Here is a 19706-nt window from a genome sequence, read left to right as displayed (position 1 = left end):
ATATCTTGATCCAAGCTCTTTGTAAGAGGTTACGAGTATTTGAATTTTTTTTTTTACCAAATTTTTGTATCTCGAGTATTCTATCATATGCAAGAACTCTATTATCAAATATATACAAAAAAGAAAATACCAAAAAATTAGGTTTAAAATCAATTTTTAACTATTATAGTGATTTTTACAAAATCGAGTAAAAACACAAAAAAAAGATAAGTTTCCTAACATTAAATTGGTGAAGATAAAAACTACACCAACAAACAAATTCAATGGAAACATTTATATATTGTCATGATTGAGATCCCAAAATCAATCACAAATTCAATTTTTATATTATAACGGAGATATAGAACATTGATAATGGTGTGTCGTTGACGCGATCAAATTAATATTATTAAATTATAACAACTTCAGTATTACTAAGATAGTAGCCAACAAAATAGAAAGAGTAAATTTAACCCTAAGTTGTCTCCTAATGAACATGAAATTGATCATTAACAAATTAGTTCTTATAAAAACTATACAAAAGTGTTAGTAAATTAATAAAAAAGATAAATATAAAAAGAAAATTAAAGAACGAAGTAACAAAATATAGAAAGAAATTTATAAAGATATTTAAAAAGATAAAAAATATAATAAAAAATAGTTTGATTTCACTGTTTTATCAAAATAGGATTCATCATTGGTTATCTAAAGATTATTGTTCAATTAATTATTATCTTAGATTTTCAAATTCTCAATTAATTTGTTGGTGTTCTCACTCTTAAAGAAAGTACATTGTCACTTAAAAGTAAGAACTTTGTAGATTAATCATAGTAAATTGAACCAAAGTACATTCTTAATTAAATATTACTATGCTTAATCATGTATATTCTTTTACCTCTTATATCAAGTAAAAAACTAATTAACCAAAGTACATTCTGGATTAATTCTTATTTAAGTTTTTACCACTAATCAAAGTACATTCTCAATTATTGGCAAAAACTCATTCAATCATATGAAAGTTTCTAACTTTAATTAAAGTAAATTCTCAATTAAAATTAAAAACCCTTGGACTCATATGATTGATATGTTATGTAGATTTGACACCATGATAAATTTCTATAATATAAAAACCATTACTTTTACTTGATTAAGAAGCAAAAGACAAGGATAAAAATAAATCACAATAAGAATAAAAAAAACAAACAAATTTATTCATCTAACCTTAGAATCCAGTTAAGAAGTTACAGCAGAATCAATCTTAGTGGCTTATCACACCATGAAATGTTGAAATAACATGAAAATAGAAGAAGAGAGGGTGTAGAACATGTGAGAAGAGATGGTGGATGAAATTTGAACCCTCAAAGGGTTCTAAGCTCTCTAATGTGTCTCCCTAAGTCTCTTTATATAGAAATTGAATTGGTCTTTGTTTCACGCTTTTCTGTTGTTGTAATCTTCTTTATGATAATGTAATATCCTCAAATTATCTTCTAAATGATCCAATATCGTCAAAATATATTTGATTGTTATGGAGATCAAAAAATATTTGAGAAGATATATGCTAGATTAAAAAAGATTTGGTAAATATTAGCTTATGATATTTATTGATATAAATAAGTAATTATTTACTAATATCAAATAAAATATCTTAAGACATATTTTCTTCAAATTATCTTTAATCATAAAATTTTATCAATTATAAAAGTCCTTTTAGTAAAAAAAACTAGAGAAAACCGTTAGATCCAATTTTTGTTACCTCTTCCCTCTTCTTGGCTTAGCCAAATTTCTTCACTTTTTCATGTTATGCTTGATTGACTTCTTATGGTCTTGATTATTTGCTATTCTTGGATTTATCTTTAAGGTGTTATGAAACTTTTGACCAATTTATTTTCACACCTGAATGAGCTCAACTTAGCAGCAGTTGCACTAACACACCTCAAAATATCCAAAGAACATTATGCAACTAAAAAGCTAATTTTAACATATTTTTGTATCCCATGCTAAATAAATCCAATTATAGAAAATCCCAATTAAAATACTCTATTAAAGTACAAAAAGTAATTAAAAATCCAATATTAAAGGCTAAATAAGGACATAAATACGCATTCATCAAACACCTAGCTCGATAACGTACTTAGACCTATAAAAACTTCAATATAGTTGGAGGAAAGCACTCACAACTATAAACACCCACAATCATTGGTTCATACCACAAAAGCGACATTTTAAACATCCACCAACACACACATAGCTATTATCGAAGAAGGATCGCTAATAAAAAAAATCACTTTTTATAATGATTTTTTGTATTAGTTATAATCCATCCACTCTAATAAGTGACAGGTGACACAACTGTAAATATCTATATCGGTTTTAGGTATAACCGGTATGTGATATTTTTTTAATAAACAAGAATTGTTTTTTACCGATTCTAGTTATAACCGATATAGAAAGTGAATGTAGTAATAGTTTTATAATAAAGAAGAAAACTTACTATACCAATTCTAGTTTTAGCAATATAGAAAGTAGTTTCTTATTTTGTTTAGGCTTAATACCTATTTTGGTCACTATTTTCGTAACTTTTATTCAAAGTGGTCCTTAACCTTTTTGGTGTTCAAAGTGGTCTTAATTTTTTATCAATTTAGTCATTTTTCTTAACGGTGTCTAAATCGTTAATGACATAATGTCCATATGATCCTCAATGAATGACATGACCCATTTTTTCTAACGTGGCTTCCCATGGTCTCTTTCCACCTCATCATCTTCAACCTCTCACCACTAGATCACCATAGTTTCCTTCCACCGTCGTTGGCGATTCGAAATCCTTGCACCTTCCATCTTTGTCAACCACCACATAGCAATACAAAGCCACCACAAACCATCATTGTTCAAAATCGCATCCTACAACAGGAATCACAACTTCAAGCAAAAAGCCCCAAACAGGAAACGAAAATAAAACCATAAAATCGTGAGCACCGAAAATCATGAATCACATCCCAAACTTGTAATCCCAAATTGCAATGCTAGTTCACACTACCACAAATCTCCCTTTCCAAACAACGACGAAACTTATCTACATTCACCACACACAACACCATTTCTCATCTTCTCCAAACCATAAAATCTTAAATCACGAGTTCAATGCTTTGTAGCATCACCAGGGAAGACCACCATAAAATCGTGTCTCCTCCACGCACCTACAACGCAGAACCACCATGAACCACAACGAAACAACAACAACCTGCAAATTGAAAACCCAAATTAGAAAACTCTAATTGATTCACTATCATGGGAAACTAGAAAACCCTAATTGCTTCACTGTCATTGGAAACGAAAAAACCCTTAATTTCTTCACTGCCATAAGAAACCAAAAAACCTTAATTGCTTCACTGCCATGGGCACGTCGTATAAAATGGCAGCCACATCATTCACTGAGGCTCAGATGTGGTACTCTAAATAAACCAAACCCCTACTAAAAATCCTATCTTGGTGAAGAAGAACTTGACACGTGGTACTCTAACTTTTAGAAAAACTTTCTACTCCTAGAGCGTCATGTGGAAAGCCATTTTAACAAAAGTTTCTCCACTTGGAAAATAACACATGACTACTACCTTTATAAGAAAACTCTCCATTAAGAGCTTGTCATGCAGAAAACCACTTTAGCAACCCTTTTGATATAACACGTTTGTTGAGTATTAGATTTTTCAAATTAGTACTTAAATGCTTGACCTTGTAAATGATTATATATGATAGTTTCTTTTTACGTGTTATTGAGAACGTACATTGTAATTGTTATAAAAACTTCCTCAGTTGAATAAGAATCGTTTAATGCAAAAGTTTTTTGTCAAACAAATGTAGCTGCATGTTTTATAAGAGAAGCATTTATACCAAGGGTAAACAATAATTGCACAATCATTTTTATACTGGTTCACTCCAATTGAGCTACGTGTAGTCTCCTCTATAGAAGGTTCCACTATAATCTTAAACAAGATTACAACTAAGTATTCGCACCACTTCTGGTCTTCTCAATCAGCGAATAACCTTCCGATACCCTAGACTGGATGAGTATTCACACCACTCCTGGTCTTCTCAATCAGCGAATAACCTTCCATTACCCTAGACTGGATGAGTTTTTGCACCACTCATGGTTTTCTCAGTTAGCTAGTAACCTTCCATTACCCTAAACTAGATGAGTATTCACACCACTCTTAGTAGTAAACAACCTTAGCTAGATTCCTTAACTCCACTAAGTTCAACAAGTGTTTTATTTCTCTTAAGAATTGCAATCAACGATTGCTTACAAGTCGTTTAGACTATTACTCTCGTAGAGAGGATACAACTACAATACAATACAGTCTAAACACTCGTAGGTGTTTATCTTTTTTCTCTTTTTTTCTTTTTCTTACAGCAATAAGCAAATATCACAATGAAACTTGAGAGTATTGTTTGACTTCTTTCCCTTTTTTCTGCTAAGATGTTTTCTTTTGCTTAAGCTTTTTTATGCTTCTCTTTTGAATGCTTTTGTCATGATGAATATTTTCGTTGTAAGCTATCCTCTTGATTATTGCTTTGAGTGTTCTTCTATTTAAAGACTCTTGGAGAAATATCTGTTAGACTGAGCTCTTAGCCTTTATTCTTGTGTCTTCTCTTTCTTCATGTACAACAGTCGTTGGTTAAAGTGAACTTGTTAGAGTAGACTTTCTTTTTCAATATTTTGCTTGAAGTAGGTTGTACTTTATTTTAAGCACTGGTTCTCAATCATAGAACATTTTGCGAATATCTCTTTTGTCTCTGATGTCCACTTCTGATATTTGAATAAAGCATGTGGATGCGTGTAGAGTAGGTTATTTGCAAAGAATAGAGTAGATTGTGCATGCAACATATATATCTTATCTCTTATAACTTTTGTTGGTTTTGAATGTTAAGCATTTATTGTCATTTAATATTTGTTTAGAACAACAAAGTGCTTTTCATTTTTTAGTGTTGAGGTAGCGTTTGACAATTAAGTTTTTCTTCTAAAGATACCAAGCGTTGAGAAATAACTTCATCGTTGGACGAAGTAACAACTTTAGTTCATGGTATCATTTAGACTGATGTAAATGCTTTTTGTTTTTTTTTTGTCTTTTTAGAGCAAGAGTGTTTAGCAGTTTGTGTTTTCTTTTACATTTTAGGTTTAAGCTTTTTAGAGTGTTTTTGTCAAAGACATAGTCTTGACACTTTTTCTGTTTTTCTGAGTGTTCAACTGAATACCCATTGGGTATAGTATAGCTTACGCGTTTAGAATAACTTTCTTAGATGCTTTGACTTGTTAGTTTTTAGCATAGTGTCTGGGTACTTAACTTAGGTGTTTTTGTGTTTTCTACATTCCTAGGTGTTTTCCTAAGGCTTTTGTGTTGTTGGGAATTTCGAACCTAATGCTTATGTTTCTACCTATGGTATTTTCATATTCGTATTTCGTTTAATGTTATTTGATTAAACTTCAAAAAATGAGAGCGTTTAGACGTATAGACGATTTTGTCCTAACATACAAAATTAATCACCCAAGATTAGCTTAAGTTAGGTGCAAATATTATCTTATAACTTAAGCAAGATTGTTAAAAAAACCCTACACTACTTAGTCTTAATACAAGGCTTAAAAAGAAATCCTACACTACTTGATCCTTAATATAAGGTCTAAATATTCCTAATTTAGTAGAGCTACTCCAGGATGACTTAAGAGAAAGAACTTTGCTTCATCGTACATAGATACTTCTAACTCTTCTTAAATGTGCTTGGACCATGGTTAGGAGGTATGCCATCAAGTGCTGAAGCCCCAACCCAAATCCTAGCAAAAAGCTCTAGTTCGTTTGGGCAGTTGCCCCGACAACATTTAAGGGATGGCATTATCGTGGAAGACCTCATCAACCTACACTATCATTCATTTCTTGATTTCTATTTATGTACTATGAATTTTTGGTTTTTCTTTCTTATTTATAAAATTTGGTTTCAGATTTATCTTTATCGTGCTTCTCTTATGTTTGATTTTTCATTTTGTGTATTTTTTCTATATTAGTCGTGGCCTTAACTGTATAAAAAATGACACTTTCTACATCAGTTGTAAATTCAGTATAGAAAGATTTTACTTTCTATATCGGTTGTGAAAAGTATAGAATAATTCTATACTATCTATATCTATATCACTTGGAAAACATATATAAATTTTTTTTAACCGATTTAAAAAAGACTTCCTTACACTATAGTAAAAAAAAATGGAGAAATTGCGTAACCATTTTACATCATATTATTTGAAATTCGACATAAAAATTACCATTTAAGTCATTTGACATAAATATTAAGTTTTAATTAGACCCAGAAAATTTGAAGTAAAAGAGTTTAACTTATTTTAAAAAATTGTTACCGTATATTATTTTCATGCATCCGAGATGAATCGTGTTACGTGACCTCATTTATAATAGTATAAGTATTTTAATGTCACATGTTTATTTTATCTTACCCAACAACACAATAGTAAAGTTTAGAGTTTAAAGAAAATTTTGAAATGAAAAATAAAAATAAAATAGTTCAATTACGTTATAAATACATTTCACCAAGAACAAACTTGATAAAGAGCTTTAAAAAATGATCTTGATAAGAACACAAAAAGAAAGAAAAAAGAGGGAACATCAATTTTAAATCTTAATTTATTTTTAAAAATATTTTCAAAGAAAATACATTCTACCCTTCAACCAAACCTATTTTAACTTCCTCTTTTATTTTAATAAAAAGAGTTTTACACAGAATAAACAAACCTTTATTCTAAAATTACAACAAACTCCTCATCCCTATTTACTTAGCACGCAAAACTAGTTTTAGAAAAAGGATACCAGAAAAAGAAAAAGTTCAGTATTGAGCAAATATTTAACCGATGATAAATGATAGATTTATGAATAACTTTTTTTTTTTCACAAACGAGTCTTTAAATCATTCATCTTCTCTCTCTATATACAAGTTTTTCAGTCAATGAAACTTAACTAATGAGATGAAGTTCGATTAAGAATTAAAATAAAAAACTTATATACAAAATAATAATTCAAAACCAATAACTTCATATCTTTCTGATGAACCAATTTGTATATTTAGTATATGAAAAGTATAGAATAATTGCATGTGATGTGAGTGATGAAGAAGTTCTTGGGGCTAGTTAATGATGGAGAAATGAGTTTGTTGGGTGCATAGACTAGAAAACAACCCTTTTCTAACCCTCCACTTCATCATGTTCCCATCAAAATGGTAGCTGCAGTCTAATCATGCTTACAAATCAAAGTATCAAATTTCTTTATTAATGAAAGTTAATTAGTGTGTGGTGGAAAGGGACCAATGTATTGAAACTGCTAAGTTATGGTGTTTTCTTAATTAGCATGCATTCATATATTTCTGGAATAGTGTGAGTGACAACACACTCAAACAAAAAAAATAAGTATCCTAAAATGTGTAGCTATGTATATTAATTGATCATCTATTCAGAATGTGTTAATCACGTGTCACCGCTTAGTATATGTTTTTCATCAAATGGGTTGTTTTAATCATAACAAAATTATACGTGTTTTCATTGTTGATTTTTTTTATACGATAATGAATCATAAGTAACCGCTACAAAAATAATCTATTATAGGAGAGATTCATTACGACGGTTTTAGAAATTTGCAGTAATTTTCGGTGATTTTACTAAAAGCTTTTATATTTTATTTTTTAAATAAATTTTTGATAATTCTGAAATGGCGATTAAGTTTTGTTTTTTTTTTAAATAAGTTTTCGGCGATTTTAGAAAGAAAGTGTAGTTAACTTTTTTTAGATAAATTTATGACGGTTTTGGAATATAACTGTTGATAATCGTTATAATATTTTTCCACCTAATTCCTAATTATTTCATTCGTATTATGTCTTTGCTTCTTCTTTATTTCAGCTTCAGACTTTATCTTTTCTATCTGGTCTTTAGACTTTGTCTTCTCCACTTCGCCTTTGGATTTCGTCTTCTCCACTTCACCTTCACACTTCGTCTTCTTCACTTCGCCTGCACACTTCCTATTTTGTTCTCCATTTCACATTGTCTCCATTGCATCTTCTCCATTCCATTTTCTCTATTTGCTAGGTATTGACATCTATCTTCAACAAATGATGACATGAATGGTCTTTTTCTTATTATTGTCTCCAATTTATGCCACTAGAATATGAACTCTCTTATTTGGGATATAAGTGCCTGTGTATGTGTCACCCAATATTTAAGCATATTTATGTATGCTATGATCAGTCTAGTGTGTTGAAGAGGAGTGTAATTGAAGGTTGTCATTGTATTCTTGTATATTCAATCATTATAGTGGATTCACTGCAACTAAGGTTGTTGAAGGAGGACTAGATGTAGGCTTGGCATAGCCGAACCAATATAGATTGCGTGTCTTGATCTTTCTCTCCTTCTCTTTATCTTTATTGATTCATTTTTCTTTGATTATTGATTTCAAGTTTTAAGAATTCATAAAGATTTCAAAAAGGGTTAAAACCAATTCACCCCCCACTCCCCTCTTGGTTTGAGATATAAGGCTTTTTGTTTCTAATACTATCATTAAAACAATCATAATAATAAGATATAACATACTAAATATATCAACCATAAACAACCACCCCATACCCAATGATAATAATGATAAAATTCTTAATCTTGTAACGTAACAATTCAATCATAGTAATTTACTCAATTCTCAATACACGATCATCGGTCTTCAATCCTTCATCCTTGATTCCTTGGTCCCTGATGTCATCACTAACATCTTCCACGTAGACCCTTATCTATCAACTCATTAGCACTTATGCTAACTATTAAAATAACCATTGTAGTAACACCACTATTAACATAGCATCATTTGGAGCATCTCCAACATCATGATCATCATCATAGATATACATCATCATGATTGTCCCAGTCAAGACCAAACCATGAGCATTATCGTACCATAAACACCTTACAGTGGAAAGAGTCAGTTTCATCATGTATTGTACCTCACCGATTGTAGCCGGTTCTAGAGCCCAATCTATAGCCTCCCCATACAGATACACTCGAGTAGTCCATTTATCCAGCTAAGAAACATGTAATCCTACCACACAAGGAAGGAAGACACCATCACCTCCACACAAGGAAGGTTCAATACCCGAAATAACCCTTCCTATGCACCCAAGGCAAAGGAAGCACCTATTCGCAGATAGAACCAGGATGTACTAGGTACAACAAGTAGACCTATCCTCTAGTCTCATGCTCATCAATCACATAGTCAGGTACACTCGAACACTCACTCATGCTCCAACCTCAACCCCACGTCAAACTTGATCCTAAACATAACCACTAATCTCATTCTCTTATTATCATCACGTTGTACAACTCCTCAAGCTTGGTCCACATCCATTCTTCACCAAGACACACTTTTCTAGTAAAAATACACTGGATAATCGATTATCATAAGTGATAATTGATTATTCCTGAAACGTTCACATTTTCACAAAATACACTGTGATGATCAATTATCATTTAAGATTATCGATTATCTCAATGGTTCCACACAGTAAACCACTAGAATTTATCACGCATGATGAGATAATAGATTATCATCCCAGATAATGGATTATTCCCGAAACAAAACTTAATATCATTGCATAAATATTGGATTATAGTTAGTGGTAATCGATTATTTCCGAATCAAAACACATCCTGGACAGAATTCAAGTATTCAAAACACACATACATCAACCCTAGATCACAAGAAAACATACCCAATACATCATGCATGTATTCAAACCTCATATACCCTTATGAACAAACCCTGATACATACATTACATCATTTGGATTATCAAAAATCCATCATTATACAGATTATAATCCCCAAGAAACCAATATTCTCAAAACCACTGTATTCTCTATATACTACATTTTTCTTGGGTCTTATAAAAAGTTACTTCCATATTCTGATAAAAACGATCCTCACTGTGGGCAGGGTGTTGCCTGCCGATGCCCACTCTGTTTGTCGAAAACATTCTCACATTAAGTAACTTAGTAAAAAATAGTTGCAGTTCTTCACAAGTAAGCTTGTAATGGATTCATAACAGAGGCCCATTCAGGTCAGGGTTCATAATTAAATAAACCCTTATAAATATTATTTTAATCGTATTTTGACTTCAACATTAATTTAATTTTGACTAGAATTTCTGATATAAAACACTAACTTGAAGGTCAAAAAATCTTTTACAAATACTTACCATTCGATAGAGGACAAAAGAGACCGAAAATTCAGTACCTAGTAATAACCGTTCTTGAAGTGAAAAAAAAAATTACAATTTTACAAATAAATAATATATATATATATATATATATATATATTTTTTTTTTCTGGCATCATAAAAGTAAAAAAAGAGATGAGAAATGTAATTATACACTACATTCCAACAATTTCGGCTTTTAAGGTGATGTAGTTAATGTAGAATGTCAAAACTATCCGTTAAGTCTATGTAGAATATCAAATCTATATCTCTTCTAAATGATAACTAACGTTTTTTATTTAGAAAAATTGATGGTAATTTCGGTTATCTATACTATTGACTGAAATTTATCTTAATAACAAGAAGAAAATAAAGAAACCAACTTTTAAAACATTCTAAGGAAGAGTCCCTAAATATTTAGACTTTCAAAAGAAAAAATCTTTTGGGAAAAATATTTTAAATTATAAAAATGTTTAAATAAGTTTTAAGTTCATAATAAAAATTTTATACTTTTCAAATTTAGTTCTTGTTATTTCATTATTTTATTAATTAAGTGATGTGATTGTTATTTTGTTTTTTCACTATATTTTGGTTGTTTTCACATGTTATTTTATTATTTTAAATATTATTTATGTTACAATTTTCATCATCAATTTTAATTACTATAATTTTTCCTTTTTCCAACTCATTAATAAATTCTCACCTTCTCTCAGTTTTCTTTATCAAAAAATCTCTCACCACTTCTTTCTTTCTTTACATTTTTTTAGACCTTTTACATATCGTTTCTTTCAGTGACCATTTTGCGAGCTTCTCACTCAACTCCAATTCCTCAACCTCTCTCCTATAACATGTTTAATGTAGGAATACATGACTTTACATGAGAAATTAAAATATTTCTAGTTGGACTTTAAACACATTCACAAAATCTTACTTGAACTATTGTATATCTGTTCCTTATGATAAAACTATTGTAGACAAAACTAGTGCACCAGAGGATACCACTTTGTTTCTCTTATTTAGACTTCTTACTCCCATCCTTGAAACCATTCCAAAACTTTAAGAGTGTGTTCACTTGAAGGAGAGAATTTGAAAGAGAGGAAGTAAATGAATTTGAGGGGTTTTGAGAGTAAAATGTGTGTTTTTTTTAAGGGATTTAGAGGTGATTGAGAGTAGATTTGGAAGTAAAGTTTCTGAGAAATTTGATTGATGTAATAGATTAAAAATGTTTTAATGGATAGAAAATGGAATTACTAAATTACCTTTAATAGTAAAAGTAGTATAAAATGATACTTATGAGTAATATATTTTTTTTGATAAAAATTATTTGAAATAGTAGATTATTATTATAATAAATAAAATTTTTTTAATGTATTTGTTATAAAAATGTTTAAAATTTTTGTGCAAGAAAGAAAACTAAGGCTTGTTCTTTTGAGTGGATTTGAGAGAATTTGAAGATAATATTTTTTGTCGTTTTTTTGAGCGAATTTGGAGGTAAATGAGAGTGAATTTAAAAATATTTTTTTTTTAATTTGTCACGTCAATACAATTCTATACTAATTCTCACAATTTTTTTTAATTGTCACATAAAAAATCAGTGTTGGACGTGATAAGTAACCTAAGGAAAGTTTTGTGAAATGATTAAACTCACTCACAAATCTTTTCATAATATAATATATAAGATAAGATAAAGGACGGATCTCACATTTTCACGCTCCTTATCGACTTCAATTCACTTTAAATGAATACAAAATATCATCACAAATCTCCACTTTCAATTTTTGTGTAAGTAGTAAATCATTTAAAACGAACACACCCTGAGCTTAACAATTATATAAAACAATTATTTTTGTTATACATCAACTAAACAATAATATAAAACTTAATTAACCTTATAATTACTTTTAACAAATTTTATGCTTTGTCACAATAATATTTATAAATAATAATTTTTCACTTCATTTTTAATACATTAATAAATTCTTGTCGTTATTATTATTACTTTACTATTATAATAAAATAATTATATTGGTTATAAATAAGTAATAATTGATTTCGGAAAGGAAAGTCAAGTCATTCTCTCCCACCGCCCTCAACGACTACTTATTTTGAATATAATTTCCGAATGGACCATTTTATCCTCATTGTGTCACTCTCTTGGAGGAGCGTTCCTTTTAAATAGATTTAGTTTATAAAATTTAATTATCGTAACATTAATAAATAAATATATTCTACATATTGATTTATGATTAAATGATCATGTAAATAATAATTTACTATATTTTTTATTTTTTTATGAATTTAAAAACTGAATTTGAAGTTGTTGACAAAAGAAACAAGTTGGAGCCAACAAAACAAATGATTACTGTGTTAGTTTAGTTTTTCTATTACAAATAGCTTATCTCATATTTAATTCAAAATAAGAACATCAAGGCATAATGAAATGAAATAAAAAAAAATGTGACTAACATAAAGTACGAGTAACATGATTAATTTATTTGTTGATAAAACTAATAATCACTTAATTTAGACATTGATCTAACTTTCTCTTTATATTTCCCACATTCTTATATATTTCTAGTTATTTAACATAAATGAGACATTATTATTATTATTTTCGATCTTTCATGTTACACCTTCAAATAGTGTTTTGTAATTTGATTTAAAAGCATGCATTTTCAAAGTGGAGATGAATATTCAAAGTATATTAAAAGTAAGAATGAATGTCAGTTATTTTCAGACAAAAATATGTATACAATTTAATTTAATGTATTCTTAATAATTTTTTGAACGGTTAAACTAATTTAAAATGAGATTATGCATAATTTAAATTATTACAAAACTAAACAATATAACTGGATGTGTTTGTCATTAGCAAAAATATAAAGAGAATAAATAATAGTACTGTCTGAAAAATATTAGATTAGTAATGTAAATTATATATTTAACCTTACCTTTTTTATTTAAAAGCAATCATTTCTCCATAAACCAAAAAGGGCAATTTAGGAATTTCAATTGTAGCATTCATAACGGTCATCTTTCTTTCCTCTTTGAGTAATTCCAATTCAAACACTCTTCATCTTCCTCTCCATCCAACATTTGAATCTAAACTCTCTCTCTCCCTCTCTTGTGAATTTTTCATTCTCGAAAAAAAGAAAATGAGGCAAAAGACCAACAACACAGATTCTAGTGGGTTTTTGGGAACCATTTCTTCTAATTTTCTCAGATCAATCTCTTCTTCCAATCGCAAACCCACTTCTTCTTTCTTTACAAACCATAAATTCCTGAATTCCGACGTTGAAAACACTCCCCCTACCCATCCAAACATTTCCCTCAATCACCATCAACAATTGAAGCCCCACGACCCATTTTCCCACAGCAACTCACATGTGAAGGCAAGTTCAAAATTTTACTTCCTTTTGGGTCACATTTCAACTTTCAAGATGTAATCTTTAGCCTCGGAAACCAGTGTGTAAAAAAAATATTATTTTTTGCTTATTTTGGAACAGGTTGTGGTGAGAATTAAGCCTGAAAATATCAATGGAAAAGAGGGGGATTGGGAAATTAAGAAGGTTTCTTCTGATGCCCTGTGTATTGGGGACATAAAGTTCATGTTTGATGAAGTTTTTGATGCCAGCTCCAATCAGGTAGGAACTTCACTTAATTGTGTGATTGGGATTCTTGTTTTAAATCTTAAAGTATCTCTTGATGTAAGAAAAGAAAGTAATTCGAAATTACAGCACTTTGGTGTAATTATGAGGGAATGGAGACTTGGCCTTTCTTTATTCATGTTCTTGCTGCCTGGTTTGCTTTTAAGAGGAGATCAATCTTGAATTTGATTTATGAGCTGTTGTATGTTCAGGAAGATGTTTTTCAGTCAGTGGGTGTTCCCTTGGTTCGAAATGCCTTAGCTGGTTACAACACTACTATTCTGTCATTTGGCCAGGTACATTTGGTTGCTTGCTATGTTTTTTAACTTTCTTAGTGACAAAACGAGTGTCATTTTTGGATGGAATATTGAGGATTATTTTTCCCTTCTCACTTGTGTTGTACTTCTTTACTAGTCTGGGAGTGGAAAGACTTACACAATGTGGGGTCCCCCAAGTGCCATGGTTGATGAGTCCTCGTGTTCTAGTCAATTGGGAATTGTTCCTCGGATCTTCAGAATGTTACTTTCTGAGCTAGAGAGAGTATGCTCTATCTTCTACTTAAATTACTAATTTTTTGCATATATATGTATATATATATGTGTGTGTGTGTGTGTGTATATATGTATGTTTCTTCTTTTAAATTTAGAATAATTGAGTCTGGCTTACAATATTAGGAGAAGCTTATTTCTGGTGAGCAGCAGTTCAATTATCAATGTCGTTGTTCATTTCTTGAGGTAAATCAGAACTTTAGTTTCCTCTATAAAGCTTCCCAAAACAGCAATGAGTTGGTCGCTTAATGTTGGTAATGTGTTCCTTCCTTTTATTTGGCTGTGTTTTAAAACAGATATACAACGAACAAATTGGCAATTTACTCAATCCTATCCAGCAGAACCTTGAGGTAGGCTCCTTCCGTCATTTTGGTACAAGTTTTTATGAATGTATCGCTTCTCGTTTCTTCTGTTTCTAGTTGTTACATACTTGCTACCTTGGTCAAAATTATTGCAGATGAAGGATGATTCAAGAAATTCTCCTTATATTGAAAATCTGATTGAGGAATACGTCACTAACTATGATGATGTGGCAGAAATTTTGATTAAGGTAGGGAATCATGAAGGTTTACATTGCTGAAAGCTTTGTTTTTGTTAGCTGATACTTTTGCTCTAAGTATTGTGTGCATTTGCTCATTAATGGCAGCGGTCCTTTTTTAATCTTTATCGGTTAAGTTCATTCTTTTATGTATGCTGCAGGGCCTTTCAAGGAGGAAAAAGGGAGCAACGAATTTAAATTCTAATAGCTCTGGATCACACATAATTTTCACATTTGTTATTGAATCTTTTTGCAAGGTACTGTGAAATTTTGTAATTCTACCTAACATTACCATCAATTGTGTACGGTTATGACTAAGGTTCAAGGCAGGCTTCCATTGTTATTTTCTTCATTATTTTTTGTCGATTATGATTTTTATAAAATGATGTTACAGGGAACCACAGAGGGCTTATTCAGTAGCTCAAAAGTTAGCAGAATCAGCCTTATTGATCTTGCTGGACTGGACAGCGATGAAGTTGGTGATTTAGGTAGCCAATGTACAAGGGAAAACAAACATGTCCAGAAATCATTATCTCAGCTCGAGTAAGATCCCGTAACAAAATTACTTCTTAGGGTGTATTTGGGTTAATAACTTAAGTACTTTTTTTGAAGAAGTGCTTATCATGCAAGTGCTTATGTATAAGTTTTTTCTTTATAATGAAAAAGAAAACAGGGTTAAACAAGTTTAATATAAGTTGTAGGTTGTTTTGTAACCTATTTGGAGACGTTATAAAAATAGGGCGAAGATAACTTACGGAGATATCTTATAATTGAACTAAGGTGAAAATAAATTATGGACATGTCATAAGCTATTTTCATTAGTTTTTCCTAATACTTGGAAAAAGGCTCATGTCATAAGATAAGCCTAAGTAAGTTAACAAGTTCTCTTATCAAGTTCTCTCCCACGCAGACCTTAGTTTTCTTATCATAATTTCTATAGTATGATTCGAAACGGAAAAATAACACTTTGCTTTTATTGCTATTTAATGATTATGATTGCTTTCTATTTGTAACCACTGTTATATTTCTTTGTTGTAGGCATTTAGTGGATGCTCTGAGCAAGAAATCTCAGTCTGGAAAAAATGGAGACATTCCACACAGCGACTCCTGTTTAACTCGATTACTACAAGAATCACTTGGTGGAAATGCCAAACTCTCAGTAATATGTTCCATCTCCCCTAATAAAAAGTATTAACCTGGATTGAAGACCATAATTTGTTCATGTATAGAGTGTAGTGCGACGGTATTTTTGAGTTCTAGAAATAAAGATTGCACTTGTTGAATTGTAGGAGTAATGATAAAACCCTGCGCACACTCAGATTTGGTGAGCAAGCAAGATCCATCACAAATGAGCCAGTTATCAATGTAATAAAGGAGGCTGATGTTGATTTGAGCAATAATATCAGACACTTAAAGGTATATTTCTGTACTCATTTAGGTAGTTGTTACTAAAAGATCAAACTAATGAAAATCTTTGAATTACAATGTGTTATGTTCAGGAAGAACTTATTAGAGCAAAGTACGATGTTTACAGCTCAGCTGGGAGTAAAGAAGGATACTTCCAAGGACCAAATGCACGGGAAAGCTTGAATCAGATGAGAGTCAGCTTAAACCGCTCTCTTCTCCTATCCAACATAGATCGTGATACTGGTGAGCGCGTAAATGTCAGCAAGGATGACATACAGCAATTACGCCAGCATATTGATGAATTGGATAACTCATCTGAAGGAAATCCAAAGGATATGTATGTCAATGAAAATTGTGATGCAGACACCACCAGCGTTGATGAAATTGAAAAGGATGAGGTATGCTGCGGAAAAACACTGAGCATTTCAGTCAATTCATGTAATCAATTTCCAGTACTTGCTGGACCACAGTTGTCCGAATCTCCAAAGTTCAGCAAAACTCAAAGGAAAAGTTTGGCTATTTCTTCAAGCTATCTTGGAAGTTGGAACAATGTGGCAGAGAGTTCAACTTTCAACAACAATATGTTAGACAAACCTTTTAAACAGGGCGAGCACGTGCAATCCTCAGTACAGGGTGAGCACTTGCAATCCTCAGTACAGTCTAGCAAGGTTGAGTCCTTGGCAGCAAGCCTTCAGAAGGGGCTACAGATTATTGACTATCATCAGCATAATTCAGCATTGAACAAATCTTCATCGTCCTTCTCCTTTGAGCACTTAACTTTGACACCTTGCCTAGACATTGACAAGGCTGAATCTTGTGACCAAACAATACCACAGAAAGCTTCCAGTGATGAAGTAGCTTCTTTCCTTTGTGCATCTTGCCGGACCAAAATATCTAGTCAGGATTCCAGTTTGGTCCAAGTATGTTTTTTGTCTTAATTTTATCAAGTATCTTTCTAAATACTTATTTCTATGTCTTCACCTCATTTATCCATTTTTTTGACAATTTAGCTGGCATTTGGAGAATGTAATGGTAAAAACATCATGAAAGAGAAGGAGCTCGAGAATGTTTGTAAGGAGCAAGCAGCTAGAATTGAGCAACTAAATCAGCTGGTATTAATACTCCTATTTTCCTTTGTGAACTGTGGTTTTGATTTTACATTTAATGGCGATGTCTCTTACCAGGTGGAGAAATTGAAAGGAGAGAGAGAAGAACTAAACTCCATTACTATGTGTAACTCGATGAAAGATGAAGAAAAGGTCAGTTGAATGTAGTATCTAATTTATAATTTATAGTTCATAATTATAAAGTCTATCCCGTTGATAGTTATTAGTTTTCATTTGTTTTGGTTGATATCATTTGCAGCATCTAAGGGAATTTTCCTCAAATGGTCATTTGCCATGCATTATAGAGGAAAAATGTGAAATTAAAGAAGTTCAGGAAGAGTTAGCCCAAAAGGACGTCTCTTTTGATTCAACTGAGAAGGAATCACTTCTTAAGGAAATTCAGAATCTAAGGAGCAAGCTGCAATCATGTAGCGATGCACCAGTAAAAAAATCTACTGACAAACTAAGGTCTTCATTGATGTCAAGATCCATACAACTGCAAAAGAGCGGGGTATTTTCTTATGATAATGGCAACGAAGAGCTAGAGAATGAAAGACAGAGATGGACAGAAATGGAAAGTGAGTGGATTTGTCTTACTGATGAACTTAGAGCTGATCTTGAGTCATATCGCCAACGTACTGAGAGGTTGGAGATGGAACTGGCGTCAGAGAAGAAGTGCACAGCAGAGATAGATGATGCCCTAAAGAGAGCAGTTATGGGACATGCTAGAATGGTGGAACACTATGCCGATCTACAAGAAAAATACGATGATTTGGTTATGAAACACGACGCCATAATGGAAGGGATAGCAGAAGTGAAGAAGGCAGCAGCGAAAGCCTCGAAAAAAGGTCACGCCCGCTTTGCCAAGTCTCTTTCCGCTGAGCTTTCAGCATTGAGGGTGGAAAGAGAAAGGGAATCAAAATTATTGAAAAAGGAGAACCAGAACTTGAAGACTCAGCTTCGAGATACTGCTGAAGCCGTTCAGGCTGCTGGAGAGCTACTTGTTAGGCTAAGAGAAGCTGAACATGCAGCAGCTTTTGCAGAGGTACAATTCTATCTCATTAAGGGTTCCAGAATCAACACACCATATTTTAAGTGTTTTGTTTTTTGCTCACTAATTACTTAATAAACAGGAAAAAAGAAAGGTACAGGATTAACAAGGAAAGTGAAAAGGAATTGCATTTCTGTCAATCTATACTAGTTGAATGTTCTCAAGATGGATTAAATAATTATACTAGTTGTTGTGAAGATTCAGCATATGTTCTGTCTTAACATTTTTAATTCATTTCTTGAATACTATATATTTCTTATGTTATACAGGAGAACTTTGCAAATGTGCAACAAGACAACGAAAATTTGAAGATGCAAATTGAAAAGCTGAAAAGAAAACACAAGACAGAGATTAATACCATGAAGCAGTACATTACAGAGAGCAAATTACCTGAGTCTGCACTGCAACCACTGTATAAAGAGGATTCTGATGTGGCACACAATGCAGCCTCCTCCTATACATACGATGATCAGGCTTGGAGAGCAGAATTTGGAGCAATATATCAGGATCATTACTAACTTACCGGTTGTTAGTATTATTAGCATTAGATAAAAGGGAATCAGATCAAAGTTCAAGTATTTTGTCTGGCATAGATCCTACTTGGATCAAATGCCACTATTCTTTTTGTGTATTCCTAGAAATTCTTTGTTTTTGTTCCAATTTGTGATCATCCAAAACTACAATTCAATTGTATCTTCTCGTGTATTCATCTCGTTGATGTTCCTTACCCTAGATTTTTCATTGTAAACAAATCGCCTAATAGTTTTCTCATTTCAGTTCTCTTTTATTCCCAGACATTCTAAGTCTCCAAGTTGCCAAAGATTTTCACAAAACGAATGTAACTTACCTGATTTATTCATTCTATTTGTTGTAACACTACCATGAACATTGTTGGCTGTTTCATGAGAGTCAATGTCAGCAAAGTTTCCTAATCTTCTGAAAGTGAACCAAAAACTTTTTCATAGATGACAAGCCAGAGGAATAATTTGTATCTTATACATGATAACGATATATAACTTTTTTCAGTGCAAAATCTTCAACAGTGTCAAATGAATCAAAGTCTCTGTTGACTTGGGTTAGTTTCTTCTTGTATGATAATGTAAAACTACTTAAAATTGTTTTACACCAAGAAAGCATAGCCACTTTCTTTCTA

At 31.5% G+C, this 19706-nt stretch overlaps 1 protein-coding gene across 1 annotated transcript; it reads left to right on the top strand.

The window, feature by feature from the left end:
* Positions 1-13340: 13340 nt before the first annotated feature.
* On the top strand, positions 13341-19348 carry LOC124842369 (kinesin-like protein KIN-12F). Its single transcript, XM_047318835.2, has 16 exons — positions 13341-13648; positions 13763-13900; positions 14116-14199; positions 14318-14443; positions 14578-14637; positions 14748-14801; positions 14909-15001; positions 15151-15246; positions 15384-15532; positions 16028-16177; positions 16279-16405; positions 16489-17316; positions 17407-17508; positions 17581-17655; positions 17762-18547; positions 18823-19348. Exons 1-16 carry the CDS (start codon positions 13412-13414, stop codon positions 19069-19071), a joined length of 3354 nt encoding a protein of 1117 aa, XP_047174791.1. The 5' UTR covers positions 13341-13411; the 3' UTR covers positions 19072-19348.
* The last annotated feature ends 358 nt before the right edge of the window (positions 19349-19706 follow it).

Source organism: Vigna umbellata, chromosome 5 (genome assembly GCF_029865625.1).
Source record: "Vigna umbellata cultivar VRB3 chromosome 5, Vumbellata_1.0, whole genome shotgun sequence".
Classification (NCBI taxonomy): Eukaryota; Viridiplantae; Streptophyta; class Magnoliopsida; order Fabales; family Fabaceae; genus Vigna; species Vigna umbellata.
The sequence above is the reverse complement of the archived record's forward strand: the minus strand, read 5'-3'. Positions and strand labels throughout refer to the sequence as shown.

What these genes read in the sequence shown, in the direction of transcription:
- LOC124842369 (XM_047318835.2), top strand. Translation starts at nt 13,412, where the DNA reads ATGAGGCAAAAGACCAACAACACAGATTCTAGTGGGTTTTTGGGAACC. An exon ending in TACTTTCTGAGCTAGAGAGA is followed by an intron (nt 14,444 to 14,577) that starts GTATGCTCTATC and finishes TTACAATATTAG; the next exon opens with GAGAAGCTTATTTCTGGTGA. An exon ending in TTATTGAATCTTTTTGCAAG is followed by an intron (nt 15,247 to 15,383) that starts GTACTGTGAAAT and finishes ATGATGTTACAG; the next exon opens with GGAACCACAGAGGGCTTATT.